Source organism: Bos javanicus, chromosome 3 (genome assembly GCF_032452875.1).
Source record: "Bos javanicus breed banteng chromosome 3, ARS-OSU_banteng_1.0, whole genome shotgun sequence".
Classification (NCBI taxonomy): domain Eukaryota; kingdom Metazoa; phylum Chordata; class Mammalia; order Artiodactyla; family Bovidae; genus Bos; species Bos javanicus.
This window is the reverse complement of record NC_083870.1, coordinates 19,927,652-19,950,511: the sequence shown is the minus strand read 5'-3', so window position 1 is coordinate 19,950,511 and position 22,860 is coordinate 19,927,652. Positions and strand designations below refer to the sequence as shown.

The 22,860-nt window shown below is 40.6% G+C and overlaps 1 protein-coding gene across 4 annotated transcripts in view; it reads left to right on the top strand.

The window, feature by feature from the left end:
* The first annotated feature begins 2,182 nt into the window (after positions 1 to 2,182).
* SETDB1 (SET domain bifurcated histone lysine methyltransferase 1) overlaps positions 2,183 to 22,860 on the top strand; it is a 32,640-nt gene continuing 11,962 nt past the window's right edge. Inside the window, exons 1-11 of one of the 4 annotated variants that reach the window (XM_061407595.1) lie at positions 2,183 to 2,441; positions 3,340 to 3,610; positions 4,481 to 4,632; positions 16,638 to 16,672; positions 17,094 to 17,193; positions 18,203 to 18,328; positions 18,509 to 18,710; positions 19,392 to 19,465; positions 20,386 to 20,576; positions 21,327 to 21,456; positions 22,654 to 22,810. In XM_061407595.1, coding sequence (XP_061263579.1) covers positions 3,351 to 3,610; positions 4,481 to 4,632; positions 16,638 to 16,672; positions 17,094 to 17,193; positions 18,203 to 18,328; positions 18,509 to 18,710; positions 19,392 to 19,465; positions 20,386 to 20,576; positions 21,327 to 21,456; positions 22,654 to 22,810 — 1,427 coding nt within the window. In that variant the 5' untranslated portion in view covers positions 2,183 to 2,441; positions 3,340 to 3,350. Of the gene's footprint in view, positions 2,442 to 3,339; positions 3,611 to 4,480; positions 4,633 to 15,697; positions 16,459 to 16,637; positions 16,673 to 17,093; positions 17,194 to 18,202; positions 18,329 to 18,508; positions 18,711 to 19,391; positions 19,466 to 20,385; positions 20,577 to 21,326; positions 21,457 to 22,653; positions 22,811 to 22,860 lie in introns of those variants that run through there. The other 3 variants (XM_061407605.1, XM_061407612.1, XM_061407619.1) reach the window with 3 other exon arrangements.

The window sequence follows — 22,860 nt, the reverse complement described above, 5'->3', positions numbered from 1 at the left end:
ATGGTAACGATGAACCTATATTCGAGATAGCAAAAGAGACACAGATATAAAGATCAGACTTCTGTACTCTGTAGGAGGCAAGGGTGGGATGATTTGAGAGAATAGCATTGAAACACGTATATTACCATATGTGAAATAGATGACCAGTTCAAGTTAAGTTCAATGCATGAAATAGGGCACTCAAAGCCAGTGCACTGGGACAACCCTGAGGGATGGGATGGGGAGGGAGGTGGGGGGGTTTCCGGATGGGGGACACATGTACACCCATGGCTGATTCATGTCAATGTATGCCAGAAACCACTACAATAAAGTAATCAGCTTCCAATTAAAATAAATAATTTTTTTAAGTGTGTTTCCGATGCAGGGGGCATGGGTTTGATCCTTGGTTGGGGAACTAAGATCCCACATGGGTGCAGTATGGCCAAAAAAAAAAAAAGAGAAAGAGAATGTTGGCTTATACTTTTTAAATGAATTTAGGAGCACTTGGTGTAAAGATGGCTGAGCAAATTAAATTATTTAATGAACTCATTAAATTAAAGTAGTAATGAGATTACGTGGTAGTCAACAGTGCTGATTCATCAAATACATTACTCCAGTACTCTTGCCTGGAAAATCCCATGGACGGAGGAGCCTGGTGGGCTGCAGTCCATGGGGTCGCTAAGAGTCAGACACAACTGAGCAACTTCACGTTCACTTTTCACTTTCATGCATTGGAGAAGGAAATGGCAACCCACTCCAGTGTTCTTGCCTGGAGAATCCCAGGCACGGGGGAGCCTGGTGGGTGCTGTCTATGGGGTTGCACAGAGTCGGACACGACTGAAGCGACTTAGCAGCAGCAGCAGCAGCTCCATCCTTCTGGAGATGAGACATGACTGTTCTTCCTGGCCCTCTCCTGTTTGGGTAGGGCCTCATTCAAGCCAGTAGGTTGAGTCATTCTAGTTACCAGTGTGAAACTCTCTAGTGATATCTCCTTACGGCAGGGTGGCACATCAGCCTGGGTTTCTGAGTAGCTGTGGTGAGCAGAACTCCATTGTCACCCTTTTAGAGATGATTATGCGGTGTGAACGAATAACACATGCTTCTTGTTTTAAACTTTTGGTGGTGTTTCCGCAACATAGCCTAGTCTATCCTGACACAGGTATCATTTAAATACATATCAAATTCTTAAAAATTAAAGTTAACAAACAGTCCTAAATGAGAATGTGGGGAAAGAGACACTTTCACAGATTTGCTAGTGAAAGTAAAAATTGTTTCAACCTTTTTGAAAAGTAATTTGACAGTGGATTCTGATAAAAATAGGGGAAAATACATATTTTTTCAACTCAGATTCCATTTTGGGGGATCTCTTTCACAGAAATAAATGTACTACTGCAAAAGGATGTTTAATATTTATTGTTGAATTTTTGTTGTGGCTAAAAACTGAGCACAATCCAAATTTCTAAGTATGATTTAACCATATTACAAAGTATTACACAACTATCAAAAAGAAAACTTTTAATTGACTTCATGGAACGTCCACATGTTAAGTGAAAACAGAAACAAAAAAATTCATGTTTGATCTTGTACACACAAGCCTAGAAAACTAAGTTGATTTACCTCAAAGGAGCAGAGGTGGTTAAGTGATGGGGGTGGAAAAGCTATTTTCGTGTTTTTCATATTACACCTTCCACCTGATGCGAAGAACTGACATTGGAAAAGACCCTGATACTGGGAAAGATTGAAGGCAGGAGGAGAAGGGTACGACAGAGGCTGAGACGTGGCATCACCTACTCGATAAACATGAGTTTGAGCACGCTCCGGGAGTTGGTGATGGACAGGGAAGCCTGTCGTGCTGCAGTCCATAGGGTCGCAAAGTAGGACACGACTGAGCAACTGAACGGAACTCGACTTATTACAATTTGTACGGTTTATGTAACACAACAAACTCAAGTACAAGGGAGAATTCTAAACCTTAGTGTTCGCCGACTGAGCCTCTGCACAACAAACTTAGTACTACTACCACCAGTTGAGGGGTGGTAGAAGAGGCGGAGCCTTTCTGTAATATATCTAAACCACGCCCACTTTACCCGCCAATCGTTTCTCACGTGTGCCCTGGAAGGATTTTCCTTGACGCATGCGTACGCCCCTGAGTTTCCCAGCCTTCGAGGGGAGCCCTGCGGCTTTGGGTTTGACCCCATCAGGCTACCGTCGCAGCAACCGGAACGGCACCTCAGGCTTGCTTCCGGCGTCTTTTTTTTTTTTTTTTTCCGGCTCCCCCCCCCCCCCCCCCGCCTTCCCCTTCCCTCCCTCATGCTTCTTCCCCTCCCCCTGCTCCCTTTTCTGTTTGGTTTCGTTCTTTCCTACCGAGGCCGACCCCTGCGTCGTGAGTCTGGGGTCTGGCTGGTGAGAAAGAGCCATCTTTAGCTGGAAGCAGGGAGGTGTGGGAAATACTGTTAATTGAGGTATTCGGAGACCAAGGGCTTGTATGGAATGTTTTGTTTGTTGTAAGAGGTCGGGCGAGGGTGGGAAGGAGGTCTTTCCCGGAGACAAGCGGGGACGGTGTTGAACTGGATTTGCGGGTAGGTGGGACGCACCCCTAAAATGGGTAGCGCGGGGGTGGGGCGGCGTGTGGTCAAAAGAGAAATGGAGACAGTGAGAACTGGCACTGGGGTCGCATGGCGTTCTGGCTTCAGTTTTGCTTTAACCGTTTGATCGAAAAAGCAGTTAACACCAGTGTGTGTTTGTATGTGCGAGTATTTGAAGTGTCGATTTAGGTAGCCACCTTTTATTCCCATATTATTTTATTTCATTTTACTTTGGGAAAACCTTTTGTGCTGCAAGCTTTTGTGTACTTAAGTGTCTTTCAACGTGAAAACAAAGTGATGTAAGGAGAAAAGTAATTAAAGAGAAAACAACGAATTAGGGAGTTGTAAACCAAACCTTCCCCTCCAGGTGGGGGTATTTGCTCAAATTAGCATAGCGTGTAAAGATTTATCTCATTAGTCAAGGAACACAGGTCACAGAAATATCTACCTCAATAAATTGCTTCTTTTCAGTTTCCTAAAACATTATTTTTGGTAGCTCCTTGTGTGATATATGTCCTCCGTGCCCTGTCAAACTTTTTCATTTTACTCAGGCCTATAGTCTACAGCCTATAGGAGATGAGAACTCTACAAAATCTCAGCTTCAGACACTGGAGAACTGGGGGGTTGGGGGTGGGGGGTGGACATGGACTCAAACCTAACTACGTATATCTGAGTAACAAGTAGCTGAGTAGGAATGAGTTTTATTAGGGGACTGAAATTCTCTATTGTGGTTATGATCACTCCAAAAGTAATTTTAGTTTCCTGCTCCATGTAGAGGACAGCAATATGTCCTCCCTCCCTGGGTGCCTTGGTTTGGCAGCTGCAACAGCAGCAGTGGAGTCTGAAGAAATTGCAGAGCTGCAACAGTCCGTGGTTGAGGAGCTGGGCATCTCAATGGAGGAGCTTCGACAGTTCATTGATGAAGAACTGGAAAAGATGGACTGTGTACAGCAGCGCAAGAAGCAACTAGCAGAGTTGGAGACTTGGGTAATACAAAAGGAATCTGAGGTGGCCCATGTTGACCAACTCTTTGATGATGCATCCAGGTAAGAACCACATAGGAAATAGTAAATCTGCCCATTGGCAGACATTTTTAAAATAGTATAATTGTTATGACATTGTACTTTAGAAGGTACAGACATGGAGAACCTTGCTCTTCCTCAAAGGTTAAGGCCCAAATTGTCTGCACAGTCATCATATAATATTCATCTATCAGCAGTTAATATATGATCAGCAGTGAAAGTTAGTCACACAGTCCTGTCTGACTCTTTGTGATCCCATGGACTGTGGCCCACCTGGTTCCTCCGTCCATATAATTCTCCAGGGAAGAGTACTGGAATGGGTTGCCATTTCCTTCTCCAGGAGATCTTCCTGACCCAGGGGTCAAACCCAGGTCTCCTGCATTGCAGGCGGATTCTTTACCATCTGAGCTACTGATCAGCAGTAGGGGAGTCCAAGTCTTGAGTCCCTTCCGCTTCTTTATCCTACACTCTACTTCAGAACAGCTGTTTTGTTTTCTTACTAGAATCATCTAGGGAGTGCATATTGTGAAGATTTTCTGTTTTATGTAACTGTGAAGCTTTAACAAGTTCCTCGAACCTTATTTCTACTCTAAACCCCCAGAAGAGTGGTTTCTTTTGCCCTACTTGTCACTTAGAATGTATTTTCAAACAACAAAAGGTAAATAATGAAGTTGAAAGGACCATGCTTTGAACTTACTTTGGATTTTTCAAGAAACCACAATTTTTTTTTTTTTTCTATGGGATAAGCCTCTTAAATTCAAAACAGAGACACTTTGGAATATGATCTGTTTGAATAGAAGTCATTATATAGTTAAATATATATAAATAAATTCTAATGGCTTTTACCCCTGCTTCTGCTGGCTTTGACCTTTTCTACATGTGTTCCAATATTAGGGCAGTGACTAACTGTGAGTCTTTGGTGAAGGACTTTTATTCCAAACTGGGACTACAGTACCGGGACAGCAGCTCTGAAGATGAAGCTTCCCGGCCTACAGAAATAATTGAGATTCCTGATGAAGACGATGATGTCCTCAGTATTGATTCAGGTAAGAGATGAGGCTATGGACTGGAAAGTCTCTGGATTGAAACTGAAACATGGGAAGATGAGCAGATAGACGATAAGAGAGGAGAAACCGTTCTCACTAACTTCATATTCCTAACTATTGGACTTGTCTGTTACAGAAAAAAAAAAAAATAGAAGATTGTTAGTGTCATGGATCTTCCCTACCTGCTACTTCCTGATTGAATTATTCTCCTTTCCCCATTCTGTATAATCTGTATTCTAAATTTCCTTGCTTTTTTAATAGATGGCATTTAACATGTATGTGTGTGTGTATATATATATATCTCAAAGCAGATTATTTGGTTTTGTCTATAACAATTTTTAAGGTATAATTTACATACTATAAAATTCACCTACTTTAAGTGTACAAGTTGAGTTTTAGTGAATAATTTTATAGTACTGCAGTCTTCACCCCAATCCAGTTTTAGAACTCTTGCATCACCCCAGAAAGTGCCTTCATGCTTGTTTGTCATTAGTCTGTATTGTCACCCTCTGGCAACCACTGATCTGCTTGCTTTCTCTGTGAAGTTTTTGCCTGTTCTAGAAATTTACTATTAAGTAGGGTCACAGTATGTCATCTATCATGTCTGCCTTCTGTCATTTAACATAATGTGTTTGAGGTTCATCCTTGTTGCGTTTATCAGTAGTTTGTTCCTTTTTTGTTGAATAACTTTCCATTGTATGGATAGCCACATGTTTTTATCCATTCCTCAGTTGATAAACATTTGGGTTGTTTGCAGTTTGGGGTCATTATGAATAATGTTGCTATGAATATTTGTGTGGAAGTTTTAATGTCCATGTTTTGTTTCATGTCTCTTGGATATTCCACCCAAGAGTAGAATTGCTAGGTCTTAAGGTAAACGTATGAGTTTTGAAGAAACTGCTGTTGTGTTTTCCAAAGTGTATCATTTTACATTCCTGCTAGCAAAGTATGGGAGACATCCTTGTCAGTGATTGGTATTGTCATTCATTTAGCCATTCTAGTGGGTGCATGACAGTATCATTCTGCGAGGGATCTTGGGCCACAGCAGTGAAAGCCCAGAATCCTAACCATTAGACCACTGGGGGACTCCTTCACATTGTGATTGTAGTTTGTATGTTTCTAAAGACATTGAGCATCTTTTCACATACATTTGCCATTTATGTATGTATTTTAGGCAACTATCTGTTCAGATCATTTTGCCTTTTTGAAAAAATTGGTTGTCTTTTTACTGTTGGCTTTTCTAAGTCAATATATATGTCTCCTGACTTATTGTACTTTAGGTACTATTCATTTATTAGGTCTGTTTTATAAACATTTTCTCTCAGATGTGGCCTCTTCATTTTCTTAATGATGTCTTTTGAAGAATAAAAATTCTTAAGGATTGAGGGTAGTTGGTTGGTTTGTTTCACTTAACAGCTATCTAGTTGTTCCACCACCACTTGTTGAAAAGAGTGTCCTTTCAGGATGCTTGTCGAAAGTCAGCTGGCCATATATTTGAGGGTCACATTTCCCTGGTGGCTACGATGGTAAAGCATCTGCCTACAATGCAGGAGACCTGGGTTCAATCCCTGGGTCGGGAAGATCTCCTGGAGAAGAAAATGGCAACCCACTCCAGTATTCTTGCTTGGAAAATCCCATGGACGGAGGAGCCTGTTAGGCTGCAGTCCATGGGGTCTCAAAGAGTCAGACATGACTGAGCGACTTCACTTCACTTGATCTAAATGTTTATTTTTTACCAGCACCACACTGTCTTAATTACTATAGCTTGACAGTAAGTATTAAAATCACTTTGTGAAAATCCTCCAAATTCATTTGTATTTCATATATAGTCCAAATAAATTTTCGCATCAGCTTATCAATTTCCTGGAAGTTTTTCATGGCTCCCTTAGAACTTTCTATATATTAGATCATGCTATGTGGAAATAGTCATTTTACTTCTTCCTTTCTAATCTAGAAGTCCTTTTTTCCCCCACCCTTGTTTTATTATGCTTGCTAGAACCTTCATTGTGATGTTGAAAAGAAGTTTGAGAGCAGACATCCTTTCCTTATTCCTGATTTTGGCAGGAAAACATTTTATTTACATATTAATATGGTGTAAGTTGTAGGTATCCTTTATCAGATTGATGGAAGTTGCTTCTGTTCCTAGTTTCCTGAGAGCTTTTATCATAACTGGATTCAATTTTAGATTTTGTTAGCTCCTTTTTCTGTATTGTCCTCAGATGATCATATGGCTTTTATCATTTATCCTATTAATAGAATGTATTACAATAATTATTTTTTGGATGTTAAACCAATCTTTTGTCCCTGGAATAAATCTCTCATCCTTGCCCCCCTCCCCACTTTGTCTTAGTGTATAATCCTTTTTATATGTTGTTGTATTGGATTTGCAAATGTTTAACAGTTTTTGCACATACATTTGAGGGCTGTTTGTAGTTTTGTAGTGATGTCTTTGGCTATAGCATCAAGGTAATACAGGCCTTACAAGATGAGTTGGGAGGTGTTCCTTCCTCTGAGTTGTGTGGGATGGTATTATTTCTTCCTTAAATGTTTGATAAATTCAGCAATGAAACCATCTTGGCTTGGACTTTTCTTCGTGGAAAGCTTTTTTATAAATAAGCTTTTTAATTTGAAATCACTTTAGATTTGTGGAAAAGTTGCAGAGGTAATAGACAGTTCCTTCATACCTTTTACCAGTTTCTTCTCATGTTGCCATGCTAGATATTGGTCAAAACTGAGAAACAAACATTGATACTTTCTTTTTATCTAAACTCCAGACCTTATTCCATTTCTGGTTTTTCTGTTCCAAGATCCAATTCAGCATATCACATTGTAATTTATTGTGGGAAGGCTTTTAATTACTAATCCATTTTTTTTCTTTTAATATACTTATTTGTATTTATTTATTTGGCTGCTCCAGGTCTTAGTTGCAGCACATGGGATTTTTAGTTGCTGCATGTGGGATCTAGTTGTCTGACCAGGGATCAAACCTGGGCCCCCTACATTGGGAGCTCAGAGTCTTTACCACTGGACCACCAAGGAAGCCCTCCATTGTCTTTACCTGATATATTTATTTAAGTTTTCTATTCCTTCTCAAGTTGGTTTTGTTCATTTGTGTCTTTCTAGGAATTTGTTCACTTTATCAAAGTTGTCTAAATGATTGTCATATGTTATTCATCAGATCAGATCAGTCGCTCAGTCGTGTCCGACTCTTTGCGATCCCATGAATCGCAACACACCAGGCCTCCCTGTCCATCACCAACTCCCGGAGTTCACCGAGACTCACGTCCATCGAGTCAGTGATGCCATCCAGCCATCTCATCCTCTGTCGTCCCCTTCTCCTCTTGCCACCAATCTCTCCCAGCATCGGGATCTTTTCCAATGAGTCAACTCTTCACATGAGGTGGCCAAAGTACTGGAGTTTCAGCTTCAACATCAGTCCTTCCAATGAACACCCAGGACTGATCTCCTTTAGGATGGACCGGTTGGATCTCCTTGCAGTCCAAGGGACTCTCAAGAGTCTTCTCCAACACCACCATTCAAAAGCATCAATTCATCGGTGCTCAGCTTTCTTCACAGTCCAACTCTCACATCCATACATGACCACAGGAAAAACCATAGCCTTGACTAGATGGACCTTTGTTGGCAAAGTAATGTGACTGCTTTTGAATATGCTATCTAGGTTGGTCATAACTTTCCTTCCAAGGAGTAAGCATCTTTTAATTTCATGGCTGCAGTCACCATCTGCAGTGATTTTGGAGCCCACAAAAATAAAGTCTGACACTGTTTCCACTGTTTCCCCATCTATTTCCCATGAAGTGATGGGACTGGATGCCATGGTCTTCGTTTTCTGAATGTTGAGCTTTAAGCCAACTTTTTCACTCTCCACTTTCACTTTCATCAAGAGGCTTTTGAGTTCCTCTTCACTTTCTGCCATAAGGGTGGTGTCATCTGCATATCTGAGGTTATTGATATTTCTCCTGGCAATCTTGATTCCAGCTTGTGTTTCTTCCAGTCCAGCGTTTCTCATGATGTACTCTGCATATAAGTTAAATAAGCAGGGTGACAATATACAGCCTTGACGAACTCCTTTTCCTATTTGGAACCAGTCTGTTGTTCCATGTCCAGTTCTCACTGTTGCTTCCTGACCTGCATACAGATTTCTCAAGAGGCAGATCAGGTGGTCTGGTATTCCCATCTCTTTCAGAATTTTCCACAGTTTATTGTGATGCACACAGTCAAGGCTTTGGCATAGTCAATAAAGCAGAAATAGATGTTTTTCTGGAACTCTCTTGCTTTTTCCATGATCCAGCGGATGTTGGAAATTTGAACTCTGGTTCCTCTGCCTTGTCTAAAACCAGCTTGAACATCAGGAAGTTCATGGTTCACATATTGCTGAAGCCTGGCTTGGAGAATTTTGAGCATTACTTTACTAGCGTGTGAGATGAGTGCATTTGTGTGGTAGTTTGAGCATTCTTTGGCATTGCCTTTCTTTGGGATTGGAATGAAAACGGACCTTTTCCAGTCCTGTGGCCACTGCTCAGTTTTCCAAATTTGCTGGCATGTTGAGTGGAGCACTTTCACAGCATCATCTTTCAGGATTAGGAATAGCTCAACCAGAATTCCATCACCTCCACTAGCTTTGTTCGTAGTGATGCTTTCTAAGGCCCACTTGACTTCACCTTCCAGGATGTCTGGCTCTAGGTCAATGATCACACCATCGTGATTATCTGGGTTGTGAAGATCTTTTTTCCCTTATGATCCCTTTTAATTTCTGTAGTTCTATAGTGATGTCCCTTTCATTCCTGATATGGTTTTTTGGATCTCATCCTTGTTTCTTGGTTAATCTAGCTACTGGTTTAATCAATTTTAGTTCTTTTATAAAGAACAAGTATTGGGAGTTCATTGATTTATTTTTGCTACTCTTTTTCTGTTAACCATTTCATCGATTTCTACTCTGATCTTTATTATTTTCTTCCTTCCAGTTTTCTTGGGTTTGGTTTGCTTTTCTTTTTTTAGTTTCTTTCCTTTTTTTAATATTTATTTTGGCTGCACCAGGGTTTAGTTGCGGCACACAGGATGTTTGATCTTTGTTGTGGCATAGGAGTCTTAGTTGTGGCATGTGGGATCCCTCACAGGATCCCTAGTTCCCTCACCAGGGAGTGAACCCAGGCCCATTCATTGTGAGTTCAGAGTCTTAGCCACCGGACTAGGAGGGAAGTCCCTCCTTAAAGTTGAAGCTGAGACTATTGACTCGACCTTTCTTCCTTCCTGGTATAAACATTTAAAGCTATAAATTTCCCTCTAAGCATTGCTTTGCTGCATGCATCTCATAGGTTTTTTTATGTTGAGTTTTAATTTTCATGTACCTCATAAATTTTAATTTCCTGATTTTTTTTTTTCTTTGACCTTGGGTTAATCAGGCATACTTGTGTCCTCTTTGCATGTGCGTATTTTAATAGTCACCCAAGAATGTATAGAGAATTTACCTAAAGCCTGAGTGTGGCTCTCTCATTTTCAGAATCTCCTTAAATCCCTAACTGGTTTGTTGTTCACTCTTAAGCAAGAGCTACAGCCTCAGACTAGCAGAGCTACTTGTTAGTGCTAGCCCTTTGATGGTAAAGGTACAGTTTTTGCCCACCATGCTGACAGTGGAACAGGGATGGAAGCTGCCCCAGGAAAGAGATCCGTAGACTCCCGCTTTTGTTACCATAAGGTTTAGCAGTTTTTCGGAAATAAATACTTATCAATCTATTGTTTGCCTTTGGACAGTTTCCAGCATCCTGAAATTATTTTATTTTATTTTTTTGGCCATTTTGTCCAGTTTTGTATTTGTTTTCTGCATGGGGGGCTTGTCCAGTCTTGTCTCTTCAGTATCACCAAAAGTGCTATAATTTTGCCTATATTTGAGCTAGGTAAATGGAATCTTAGACACTGCATGGATTTTTCGATGACTTCATCGGTATCATGCTGATGTGCGGTGCTTCGTACAGTTACTGCTGCAGTGTGGCACTCCATTATGTGAACATGCCAGTTTATCTGTCTCCTAACAATTGACATTTCATTTGTTTTTAGTTTTTTTGCAATTATAAATAATGCTGTAAATATTCTTGTACTTGATCCTTGATGCACACATGCAAGAATCTTTTTAGGATATCGTAGGATACTGTAAGAGTGGATTTGCTGGTTCTTTGGATATGGAATTTTCAACCTTCAGTTCAGTTCAGTCAGACTCAACGGCCATTGAGTCAGTGATGCCATCCAGCCATCTCATCTTCTGTCGTCCCCTTCTCTTGCCACCAATCCCTCCCAGCATTAGAATCTTTTCCAATGAGTCAACTCTTCGCATGAGGTGGCCAAAGTACTGGAGTTTCAGCTTTAGCATCATTCCTTCCAAAGAAATCCCAGGGCTGATCTCCTTCAGAATGGACTGGTTGGATCTCCTTGCAGTCCAAGGGACTCTCAAGAGTCTTCTCCAACACCACCATTCAAAAGCATCAATTCTTGGGTGCTCAGCCTTCTTCACAGTCCAACTCTCACATCCATACATGACCACAGGAAAAACCATAGCCTTGACTAGATGGACCTTTGTTGGCAAAGTAATGTGTCTGCTTTTGAATATGCTATCTAGGTTGGTCATAACTTTCCTTCCAAGGAGTAAGCATCTTTTAATTTCATGGCTGCAGTCACCATCTGCAGTGATTTTAGAGCCCACAAAAATAAAGTCTGACACTGTTCCCACTGTTTCCCCATCTATTTCCCATGAAGTGGTGGGACCGGATGCCATGATCTTCGTTTTCTGGATGTTGAGCTTTAAGCCAACTTTTTCACTCTCCACTTTCACTTTCATCAAGAGGCTTTTGAGTTCCTCTTCACTTTCTGCCATAAGGGTGGTGTCATCTGCATATCTGAGGTTATTGATATTTCTCCCGGCAATCTTAATTCCAGCTTGTGTTTCTTCCAGTCCAGCATTTCTCATGATGTACTCTGCATATAAGTTAAATAAACAGGGTGACAATATACAGCCTTGACGAACTCCTTTTCCTATTTAGAACCAGTCTGTTGTTCCATGTCCAGTTCTCACTGTTGCTTCCTGACCTGCATACAGATTTCTCAAGAGGCAGATCAGGTGGTCTGGTATTCCCATCTCTTTCAGAATTTTCCACAGTTTATTGTGATGCACACAGTCAAGGCTTTGGCATAGTCAATAAAGCAGAAATAGATGTTTTTCTGGAACTCTCTTGCTTTTTCCATGATCCAGCGGATGTTGGCAATTTGATCTCTGGTTCCTCTGCCTTTTCTAAAACGAGCTTGAACATCTGGAAGTTCACGGTTCACATATTGCTGAAGCCTGGCTTGGAGAATTTTGAGCATTACTTTACTAGCGTGTGAGATGAGTGCATTTGTGCGGTAGTTTGAGCATTCTTTGGCATTGCCTTTCTTTGGGATTGGAATGAAAACGGACCTTTTCCAGTCCTGTGGCCACTGCTCAGTTTTCCAAATTTGCTGGCATATTGAGTGGAGCACTTTCACAGCATATTCTTTCAGGATTTGGAATAGCTCAACTGGAATTCCATCACTCCCACTAACTTTGTTCATAGTGATGCTTTCTAAGGCGCACTTGACTTGACATTCCAGGATGTCTGGCTCTAGGTGAGTGATCACACCATCATGATTATCTGGGTCGTGAAGATCTTTTTTGTACAGTTCTTCTGTGTATTCTTGCAATCTCTTCTTAATATGTTCTGCTTCTGTTAGGTCCATACCATTTCTGTCCTTATCGAGCTCATCTTTGCATGAAATGTTCCCTTTGGTATCTCTGATATTCTTGAAGAGATCCCTAGTCTTTCCCATTCTGTTGTTTTCCTCTATTTCTTTGCATTGATCGCTGAAGAAGGCTTTCTTATCTCTTCTTGCTGTTCTTTGGAACTCTGCATTAAGATGTTTATATCTTTCTTTTTCTCCTTTGCTTTTCACTTCTCTTCTTTTCACAGCTATTTGTAAGGCCTCCCCAGACAGCCATTTTGCTTTTTTGCATTTCTTTTCCATGGGACTGGTCTTGATCCCTGTCTCCTGTGCAGTGTCACGAACCTCATTCCATAGTTCATCAGGCACTCTATCTATCAGATCTAGGCCCTTAAATCTATTTCTCACTTCCACTGTATAATCATAAGGGATTTGATTTAGGTCATACCTGAATGGTCTAGTGGTTTTCCCTACTTTCTTCAATTTAAGTCTGAATTTGGCAATAAAGTGTTCATGATCTGAGCCACAGTCAGCTCCTGGTCTTGTTTTTGCTGACTGTATAGAGCTTCTCCATCTTTGGCTGCAAAGAATATAATCAATCTGATTTCAGTGTTGACCATCTGGTGATGTCCTTGTATAGAGTCTTCTCTTGTGTTGTTGGAAGAGGGTATTTGTTATGACCAGTGCATTTTCTTGGCAAAACATCAGTCTTTGCCCTGCTTCATTCCATATTCCAAGGCCAAATTTGCCTGTTACTCCAGGTGTTTCTCGACTTCCTACTTTTGCATTCCAGTCCCCTATAATGAAAAGGACATCTTTTTTGGGTGTTAGTTCTAAAAGGTCTTGTAGGTCTTCATAGAACCATTCAACTTCAGCTTCTTCAGTGTTACTGGTTGGGGCATAGACTTGAATTACTGTGATATTGAATGGTTTGCCTTGGAAACGAACAGAGATCATTCTGTCGTTTTTGAGATTGCATCCAAGTGCTGCATTTTGGATTCTTTTGTTGACCATAATGGCCACTCCATTTCTTCTGAGAGATTCCTGCCCGCAGTAGTAGATACAATGGTCATCTGAGTTAAATTCACCCATTCCAGTCCATTTCAGTTCGCTGATTCCTAGAATGTCGACATTCACTCTTGCCATCTCTTGTTTGACCACTTCCAATTTGCCTTGATTCATGGACCTGACATTCCAGGTTCCTATGCAGTATTGCTCTTTATAGCATCGGACCTTGCTTCTATCACCAGTCACATCCACAGCTGGGTATAGAGAGTTAATAATTTACATAGTATTTAAATCTCCCATACAAAGATAATGTATTTAGTCCTTAATATTTTTCATTAAGGTTGATTCATTTTCTCCACAGAAAGCTTGCACTAACTTTTTAAAAAAACTACATTTCTAAATAGTTTTGCTAGTATTTAGACATGTAGTTGACTTTTGCATATAGATTTTTTTATCTGACGATCTCACTAAATTTTTATTTCATTTTTGGTCATTTACATTGCTTTTCATTTATTTATTTTTGCCACTTTTCCCTCCAAGTTTTACTGAGATATAGTTGATAATATAGTATTTAAGGTATAAGACATAATGATTTGATATATATATTTATTGCAAAATGATTATCACCATTGCCTTCCATTTTTAAATGTTATAAATCTCTGAAACTTCACTGTATAATACAGTAGCCACCATTCACATGTGGCTATTTAAATTATGTGAAATGTGAGGATTCCTGGTGGTCTGGTGTTTAGGATGCTGAGTTTTCATTGTGGAAAACCTGGGTTCAGTCCCTGGTTGGGGAACTAAGATCCTGCAAACCACATGGCAGGGCCAAAAATTAAAAAATTACATGAAATGTGAAGTCTAGTATTTTCCAGGATATATGAGTAACTCTTAAACTTAAGAGTAAAAAGACAAATAGCCCATTTAAAAATAGGCAAAATATTTGAATAGATACTTCTTCAACAAAGATGTGTAAATGACTAATAAGTATATGAAAAGATGTTTAACATCATTAGCTATTAAGAAAATGCAAGTCAAAACTACTTATTAGGATAGCTGTAAGAAAAAAGATAGACAGTAATGTAAGTATTGGTAAGGATGTGGAGAAATTGGAACCCTCTAAAATTGCTGGTGAGAATGCAAAATGGTACAGCCACTTTGGACAAGTCTTTGAATTCACCAAAAGGTTAAACATTGAGTTACTTTATGGCCTGGCAGTTCTACTCCTAGCCATAATCCAAGAAAAATGACAATATATGCCCACATAAAAACTCATATAGGGACTTCCTGATGGTCCAGCAGTTAAGAATCCTCCTGCAAATGCAAGGTACATGGGCTTGATCCCTGGTCCAGGAACTAAAATCCCACATGCCTTAGGGCAACCAAGCCTGTGTGCTGCACCCTGCTGAGCCTACAGCTACTGAAGCCTAAGCACCCTAGAGCCAGTGTTCCACAACAAAAGAAGCCACCGCTCTGAGAAGCCCATACACCACCACAACTAGAGTAGTGCCCGCCCACTGCAGCTAGAGAAAGAGAAAGCATGTGCATCACAATTAAGACCCAGCACAGCCAGAAATAATTTTTTAATTCTTTTTGAAAACTCATATACAAATGTGCCTATCAACATTATTCATAACAGCCAAAAAGTATAAATAACCCAAATGTCCATCAACTGATGAATGGATAAATAAAATATAATATAGTCATACAATGGAATATTAATCATAAAAATGAAGTGCTAATAATGCTGCAACATAGATAAATCTCATGTGATGTACCACATATGATTCCATTTATGTGAAGTATAGAAAAGGCAAAACCGTAGAGACAGATAGTAGATTAGTAGTTGCTGGAGGTTGCCAATATGGTGGAATGGGGAATGACTGTTAATAGAAACCCCATACTTAGTGGGATTTCTTTTCAGGGTGATGAAAATGTTCTAGAATTAGATAATGGTGATGGTTGTACAACCTTGTGAATACACTAAAAACCACTGAATTAAACATTTTAAAGGGATGAATTTGTTATGTAAGTTACATCTGATTTTTTAAATTTTTTAGTCAAATTTAAAGGCTTCCATCGGAGAAGGCAGTGGCACCCCACTCCAGTACTCAGTCAAACAACTGAGCAACTTTCACTTTTCACTTTCATGCATTGGAGAAGGAAATGGCAGCCCACTCCAGTGTTCTTGCCTGGAGAATCCCAGGGAGGGGGGAGCCTGGTGGTCTGCTGTCTATGGGGTCGCACAGAGTCGGACACGACTGCAGCAACTTAGCAGCAGCAGCAGCAGCAGCAGCAGCAGCAGCAGCAGCAAAGGCTTCCTTGATAACTCAGTTGGTAAAGAATCTGCCTGCAATGCAAGAGACATGGTTTGAGTCCTAGATCGAGAAAATCCGCTGGAAAAGGGATAGGCTACCCATTCCAGTATTCTTGGACTTCCCTTGTGGCTCAGCTGGTAAAGAATCCACCTGCAATGTGGGAGACCTGGGTTCAGTCCCTAGGTTGGGAAGATCCTCTGGAGAAGGGAAAGGCTACCCCTTCAGTATTCTGGCCTAGAGAATTCCATGTATTGTATAGTCCATGGGGTCACAAAGAGTCGGACACTACTGAGCAACTTTTACTTCACTTCAGTAAAATTGAAAACTCATTTCATGTGCTTAGTAGCCAAATTTTAATAGATTGGACAGTGCAGAAACAGAATATGTCTATCATAGCAGGAATTGAACCATGGTCTCCTGCATTACAGGCAGATTCTTTATCAACTGAGCTATCACGGAAGCCTTTAAATTTGACTAAAAAATTTTAAAAATCAGATGTAATTTACATAACAAATTTACCCCTTTAAAATGTATAACTCAGTGGTTTTTAGTGTATTCACAAGGTTGTACAACCATCACCATTATCTACTGGACAGCACTACTCAAGAAGAAACATTTTAGCTTAATTCACTGGCCACATTTCATTTTTCAAATCATTCAGATAACCCATAAAAAAATTATAGTTATAAAAATTCAAGTATTTGAACATCCCAGATCCCATAGACTGTCATCTGTACCAGTACTTTGTCCCCAGGTAAGAATTGTCATCTATTTGCTGTTTATCTCTCTGAATGCTTTTTGTACTTTTACATCGATATGTGTATCTATATCTGGTTCATAGTTGTTATCATTAGTGTTCCCATGATAGTTTGGTTCTTGATTTCTTGGAAATTCTTATGTATAAGTCTTTTACACTCAATTTTTCTTATCTAGGTGATGCTGGGAACAGAACTCCAAAAGACCAGAAGGTAACTTGAAATGAGTAGGAGAAGGATGAGAGAGAAGAATATGAAGATAGAAGAAACTTTTGGCCTAACCGTTAAGTCAGTTCAGTCATCAAGATATAACCAGTCACCCTGAAGTCAGCCTCACGGGTTGCAGTTCTCTAATAGATGTTATAAGAATGCAAAGGCTCCTTATAGATACATACACTGAGTGCTGTATGAATATAGAATTTGGCAGTGATAAGCTAGATTAATTAATCAAGGGAAGCTTCCTTAAGCTGATTTCTGAACCAGATTTGTAAGAAAGGTCAAGTTTTGCCTGATAGAGTAACTATAAGCTTCTAAACATAACTCAGTCTTTTTCATTTTTTAAAAGACAAGTTGTTATTCTCAAGAAACGGTGCTACTATTTAAAAACTTGTCTCCCTTATCCCCTTCCTTACAGCTCCGTGAAGCTATGGCTGCCTTAAGAAAATCGGCTCAAGATGTCCAGAAGTTCATGGATGCTGTCAACAAGAAGAGTAATTCCCAGGATCTACACAAAGGTTAGAGTCAGGAGGCATCTTGGTATAGGTGCAGAGGTGAAGTCCTACAGAGATTTCATGGCTACTGACTGTGTTTTAACATTTCAATATCTTTCTCTACCTCTGTAGGATTCTTTTAATACCACAGATTCTCCTTGCTGTTTGCTTAAGTCTTTTTTTTTTTTTTTTGGCTGCATCACTCAGCTTGTAGGGTCTTAGTACCCTGACCAGGGATCGAACCCAGGCCCACAGCACTGAAAGTGCAGAGTCCTAACCACTGGACCCCTGGGGACGTCTCTTGGCTTAAGTCGTTTGTCTGCTGGCTTTCTACCATGTGATGCCTTTGTCCAAATACCTTTTTAGCTCCGTGCTAATGATACCTTCTTTCTTTCTTTCTTTTTTTTTTTGATACCTTCTTTCAGATGAAGGTTAAAGAAAACAGTAACTCAAACTCGAAAAAAGAGGTCTGAAGGAAGCTTTGTTTGTAGAATGCAGCTATTAAGAGATCCCTCCCAGGAAAATGATTTATAAAAGCTGTGCTGTGCTTAGTTGCTCAGTCATGTCAGACTCTGCCATCCCATGGACTGTGGCCCGCCAGGTTCCTCTGTCCATGGGGATTCTTCAGGCAAGAATACTGGAGTGGGTTGCCATGCCCTCCTCCAGGGATCTTCCTAACCCAGTTATTAAACCCAGGTCTCCCACATTGCAGGTGGATTCTTTATGGTCTGAGCCACCATGCTGCTTGGCATTTAATGAGTAATAGTTAATGTTGTTAATAAGGAGTCAGAAATATTTGGTTACAGTGAGATGGTCTTGAGTTACATGTGAATTTCAATTCATATTTTTCCTGTTAGCGTAAAGAGTTGAGTCAACTGTGTCTTATATTTCTGCCCTTGGCCAAGGGAGCAGGAAAAGTGGTTAAGGATCAGAGATTACCCCATTTGTCCCAATAACCCAGTACCCTCTTTATTTTCCATTCTTTCCCCAATCTGTGCCATATCTCTTTAGAGCAACTTTGCTTTCTTCCTAGGAACCTTGAGTCAGATGCCTGGAGAATTGAGCAAAGATGGTGACTTGGTCGTCAGCATGCGCATCCTTGGCAAAAAAAGAACTAAGACGTGGCACAAAGGCACCCTTATTGCCATCCAGACAGTTGGTATGTTCAGGCTAGAGGGAGGGCTAATGCATAGCCCACAGGCCGCCGTCACTGATTGTGTCTTTTCCCCACAGCCTTTGGCTTTTGTCTCTCACATAGCAACCAGAACATAGCATCAGTGTCTCACACAGAAACTGATGGTTTTTAAAAATTTTTGTTTCTCTTTTCCGTTTGACTCAGGGTCAGGGAAGAAGTACAAGGTGAAATTTGACAACAAAGGAAAGAGTCTTCTGTCAGGAAACCACATTGCCTACGATTACCACCCTCCTGCTGACAAGTTGTATGTGGGCAGTCGAGTAGTGGCCAAATACAAAGATGGGAATCAGGTCTGGCTCTATGCTGGCATTGTAGCTGAGACACCAAACGTCAAAAACAAGCTCAGGTACCTAGACAGAAGATTGTAAAGAGAGTGGAAACCAGGAGCACATCATCTGCCCTGTTTAAGCCATAGCCCAGATCTCACAGTTAGCTCCGATGTTCTTAGTCCTTAGTGGCTGGAAACTCTCTTTTCTTTGCCACAGAGTCATGTGGGTGGTTCTTTCTTGCTCCCTTTCCCCCCCTTTTTTTCCCTTTTCCCTTTTCTCAAAGAGAAAATTTGGTCAGGGGAGAGTAATCCAGATTGATTAATGGTTAGGGGAATAGAGAATTCATACAGAAGGAAGAAATGGAGACTAAATATTTTTCAGCAATGTGAGAGTCCAATAGTATAACAAGAATAAATCACTTTTGGGAAAGTGGGGATATATTGGTTAGATTAAGGGAGAATTCTAATATTCTTTTCCATTATGATTTATTACAGGATATTGAATATAGTTCCCTGTGCTATACAGTGGGACCTTACTGTTTATCCATTCTATATGTAATAGTTTGCATGTGCTAACCTAAGGGAGAATTCTTAACTCTTGGGATGAGAAGAAAGACTAGTAGAAAGAAAATAGTACACTGGAACATGTTCCCTGGATTGTGTCTTGTTTGTGATCCAGAGGAATGGAAGCTATAATAATTTCTGGTCATGTTAAATATAATAACCTGCAGTCTTTGTACCATCACTCTTTCCTTACAGGTTTCTCATTTTCTTTGATGATGGCTATGCTTCCTATGTGACACAGTCTGAACTGTATCCCATTTGCCGGCCACGTGAGTGTCCCTCCTTTTTTCCTTAGCTCTTTTTGCTTCCTCTTCTACCTTGTATTTCTTAAGACAACCAGTGGAAAAGCCCTAATGTTCTTGGTGTTTTAGTCTCTGAGAGCATAAGTTTGATTAATGTTCTTTGAGAGAGAACAGTTTTATTTGCTCATGTCTAGTGTTAGGTCTTGGCAGCCATAGAGTCAGACATTAGAAGATCATGACTGACTTTGAGTGGATGCACGTATTGTAGATGTGTTTTAATTTCATTTCTGAGTGATTTAAGTTTGAGAAGATGTTACTTCTTTCCTAGTCTCATGTTTAACATTTGTGTAAATCTGCAGTCTGTGTAGTGCTTTCAGAGTGCTTTCTACAGAGCCTGTATTAGATGGGGTCTTCATAGTGTCCTCTATACTTGTGACTCTGGCTTAGGAGAGACTCTTATAGAAGCAACTGTTTTTAGTTGCAGGAAAGTCAAGTAAAATGGCTATTTCCACATAACACGGCAGTAAATACACTCAGGGTCCTTTGAAAGCCTGATGGAGCATGAGAAGGAAGGACAGGTTTTTTTTAAATCAGTTTATGGTGCCACCTGATTCTTTTTGATTTACCTTTAGACTTATCAAGTAAGCAAGAACTTCCACTTGACTTTTCCTAAGAGGAAACATCCATTTCTAGGAAATGAGTGACTCACCTATGTTTACATACTGCTAATTCATTTAGTATTTGCAGAATTTGAGTGTGCGTTTGCACATTAGGTTCAATACTTTTAAGTGGTCATGGTTTTGCTTCCCTTGAGGTTATGATTTCTTCATTTATTTTTTTTCTCCCTCCCAACTTGAAAAATGCCAAACGTCTCCTTGTCAACCCTTTTCCCCTATCAAGACATGCCCCACCTGCCCTCTCTCAGCCCTACTTCTTCCTTGGGACAGTGAAAAAGACTTGGGAGGACATAGAAGACATCTCCTGCCGAGACTTCATAGAAGAGTATATCACCGCTTACCCCAACCGCCCCATGGTGTTGCTCAAGAGTGGCCAGCTGATCAAGACCGAGTGGGAAGGCACGTGGTGGAAGTCCCGAGTCGAGGAGGTGGACGGCAGCCTAGTCAGGATCCTCTTTCTGGTACTCTTCTTTGGAGGCTCAGGGGCGGGGATTCAGGTGGGTGGGGGAGCGTAGCATAACTGTGGATATGTAGCCATGCCACAGCTTTTCTTCTTTGTTACTCTCTTACCTGTTCTCACTGTTTTGGGTCATGTTTTACTTTTTTTTCATTCCTCTATGCGTGGTTATTAAAAATAAAGTCCCTGAATTTAAGACTCTAATCTGCATGATAGTGTTTTGGTTTTTGCTTTTCTCCAGGAGTATCCACAATGCATGTAGGTACAGAGAAGGCTGCTAGTTCTGTTTTCCCACAGTTATCGATAGTGTAATGGGACAAAAAAGAGGGATCAGTGAATTCTGAGGTGTTGGTGATCTTTCAAGGCCCAGCTTAACTCTTAAATCTTCTGTACTTGTCCTTTTCTCCCCTCTCACACCTTTCTTAGAATTATATTTCTTCTCTGAGCTATCTCAGCCCTCTGATCCTAATGATCCTTGTTACATGTCTTATACTCAGTATAAACATCTATCTCTTGTCATTTTTTTAAACAAGGAATATACGTGTTTTTGTTTTGGGGGGTTTTATTGTTGTTGTTTAATTCCTGATGCCTGTTGTGGAGCCTAGCACATAAATTTATTGAATAGATAGGGAATTGGGCGTTCATCAGGGAGATTTCCCCCAAGGGAGGCACATGGTATTCTTCACAAGTGGCAGGGTAGATTCTGGCCTTTAACCCATTCCCCTGCCACCTTTCCTTCCTTGCAATCCTCTAGGATGACAAAAGATGTGAATGGATCTATCGAGGCTCTACGCGACTGGAGCCCATGTTCAGCATGAAGACATCATCCGCCTCTGCACTAGAGAAGAAGCAAGGGGGACAGCTCAGAACACGTCCAAATATGGGTAAGTCCTGAAAGCTATCTGGGAGAGGGAAGAAATGGACGAATCAGCAAAGAGGTGTATGTACGATGGCTATATCCTTTGTTTACCAGGATGACACTACTGCCACATTGAAAACAGGACGTGTTCCTAAGTTTCCAGTAGTGGTGATGAATTTGTGTTGCTGCCTCAACATGCTATGGCTCTGATTTGTTCTCAAAAACACATAAAAATCTGAAACAACTGGCTTAGGTTAGGGGTATTGTTGGTAGTAACTACCTCTGTTATTCACATGAGGATTATCTGCTTTGTGTATGTTATCTGTGGTCTTTTGTTTTTGTTTTTTGTTTTTTTTTTGGCTGCCGTGGGTCTTCATTGCTCAAGGACTTTCTCTAGTTGCAGCTAGCAGGGGCTACTCATCATTTCAGTGTCCAGGCTTCTCATTACAGTGGCTTCTCTTGTTGCAAAGCATAGGCCCTAGAGCATGCGGGCTTAGTAGTTCTGGCTCCCGGGTTTTAGAGCACAGGCTCAGTAGTTATGGCACATGGGTTTAGTTGCTCTGTGGCATGTGGAAGCTTCTCAGTTCAGGGATTGAAGCCATATCCCCTGCCTTCCAGTCTAATTTTTCTCCACCACGTGTGGTTAACTTGTTTTAAAATTTTGGTTTTGTTTTTATATGTTCCTGGCATACTTTTTGGTTAATTTTTCTTGACAACATCAATTGATCAGAGAGTGTATTTTTGAAAATTTTTACCAAAGTATAACATAATTGGCTTCCCTGGTGGCTCGGTAGTAAAGAATCCACCTGCCAATGCGGGAGAAACAGGTTCAATCCTTGGGTTGGGAAGATCCCCTGGAGGAGAAAATGACAGTCCACTCCAATATTCTTGCCTGGGAAATCTCATGGACAGAAGAGCCTGGTGGGCTAAGTCATAAGGTCACAAAGAGTCAGACATGACTTAGCAGTTAAATAACAATGACAGCAATAGAATAATTATTAATGTAAATTGTCTGAGGCGGGAAGATAAAATCTTACTATTTAAATGAAAGTCAGCCTGTGCCAGTATTCCCACTTTTTGGTATAAATAATGAGATCTAACAGTCTTAGCACTTAAAATGTTTCCGTTGTTGCTTTATTATATAAATTGAGAATCAGATCTGTGGATGAATATAAATGGCACAGCTCTTATGTTCTCTATGGTCAATTTCCTTTTCTTATAGGTGCTGTGAGAAGCAAAGGTCCTGTGGTCCAGTACACTCAGGATCTAACAAGTACTGGAACCCAGTTCAAGCCTATGGAACCCCCACAGCCGACAGCCCCACCTGCCCCACCTGCCCCACCTGGTCCAGCTCTGTCCCCCCAGGCAGGTGACAGTGAGTGAGTGCTATTCCTTCTTTTTCAGCAGTTTCTTTTATATTACATTTTCT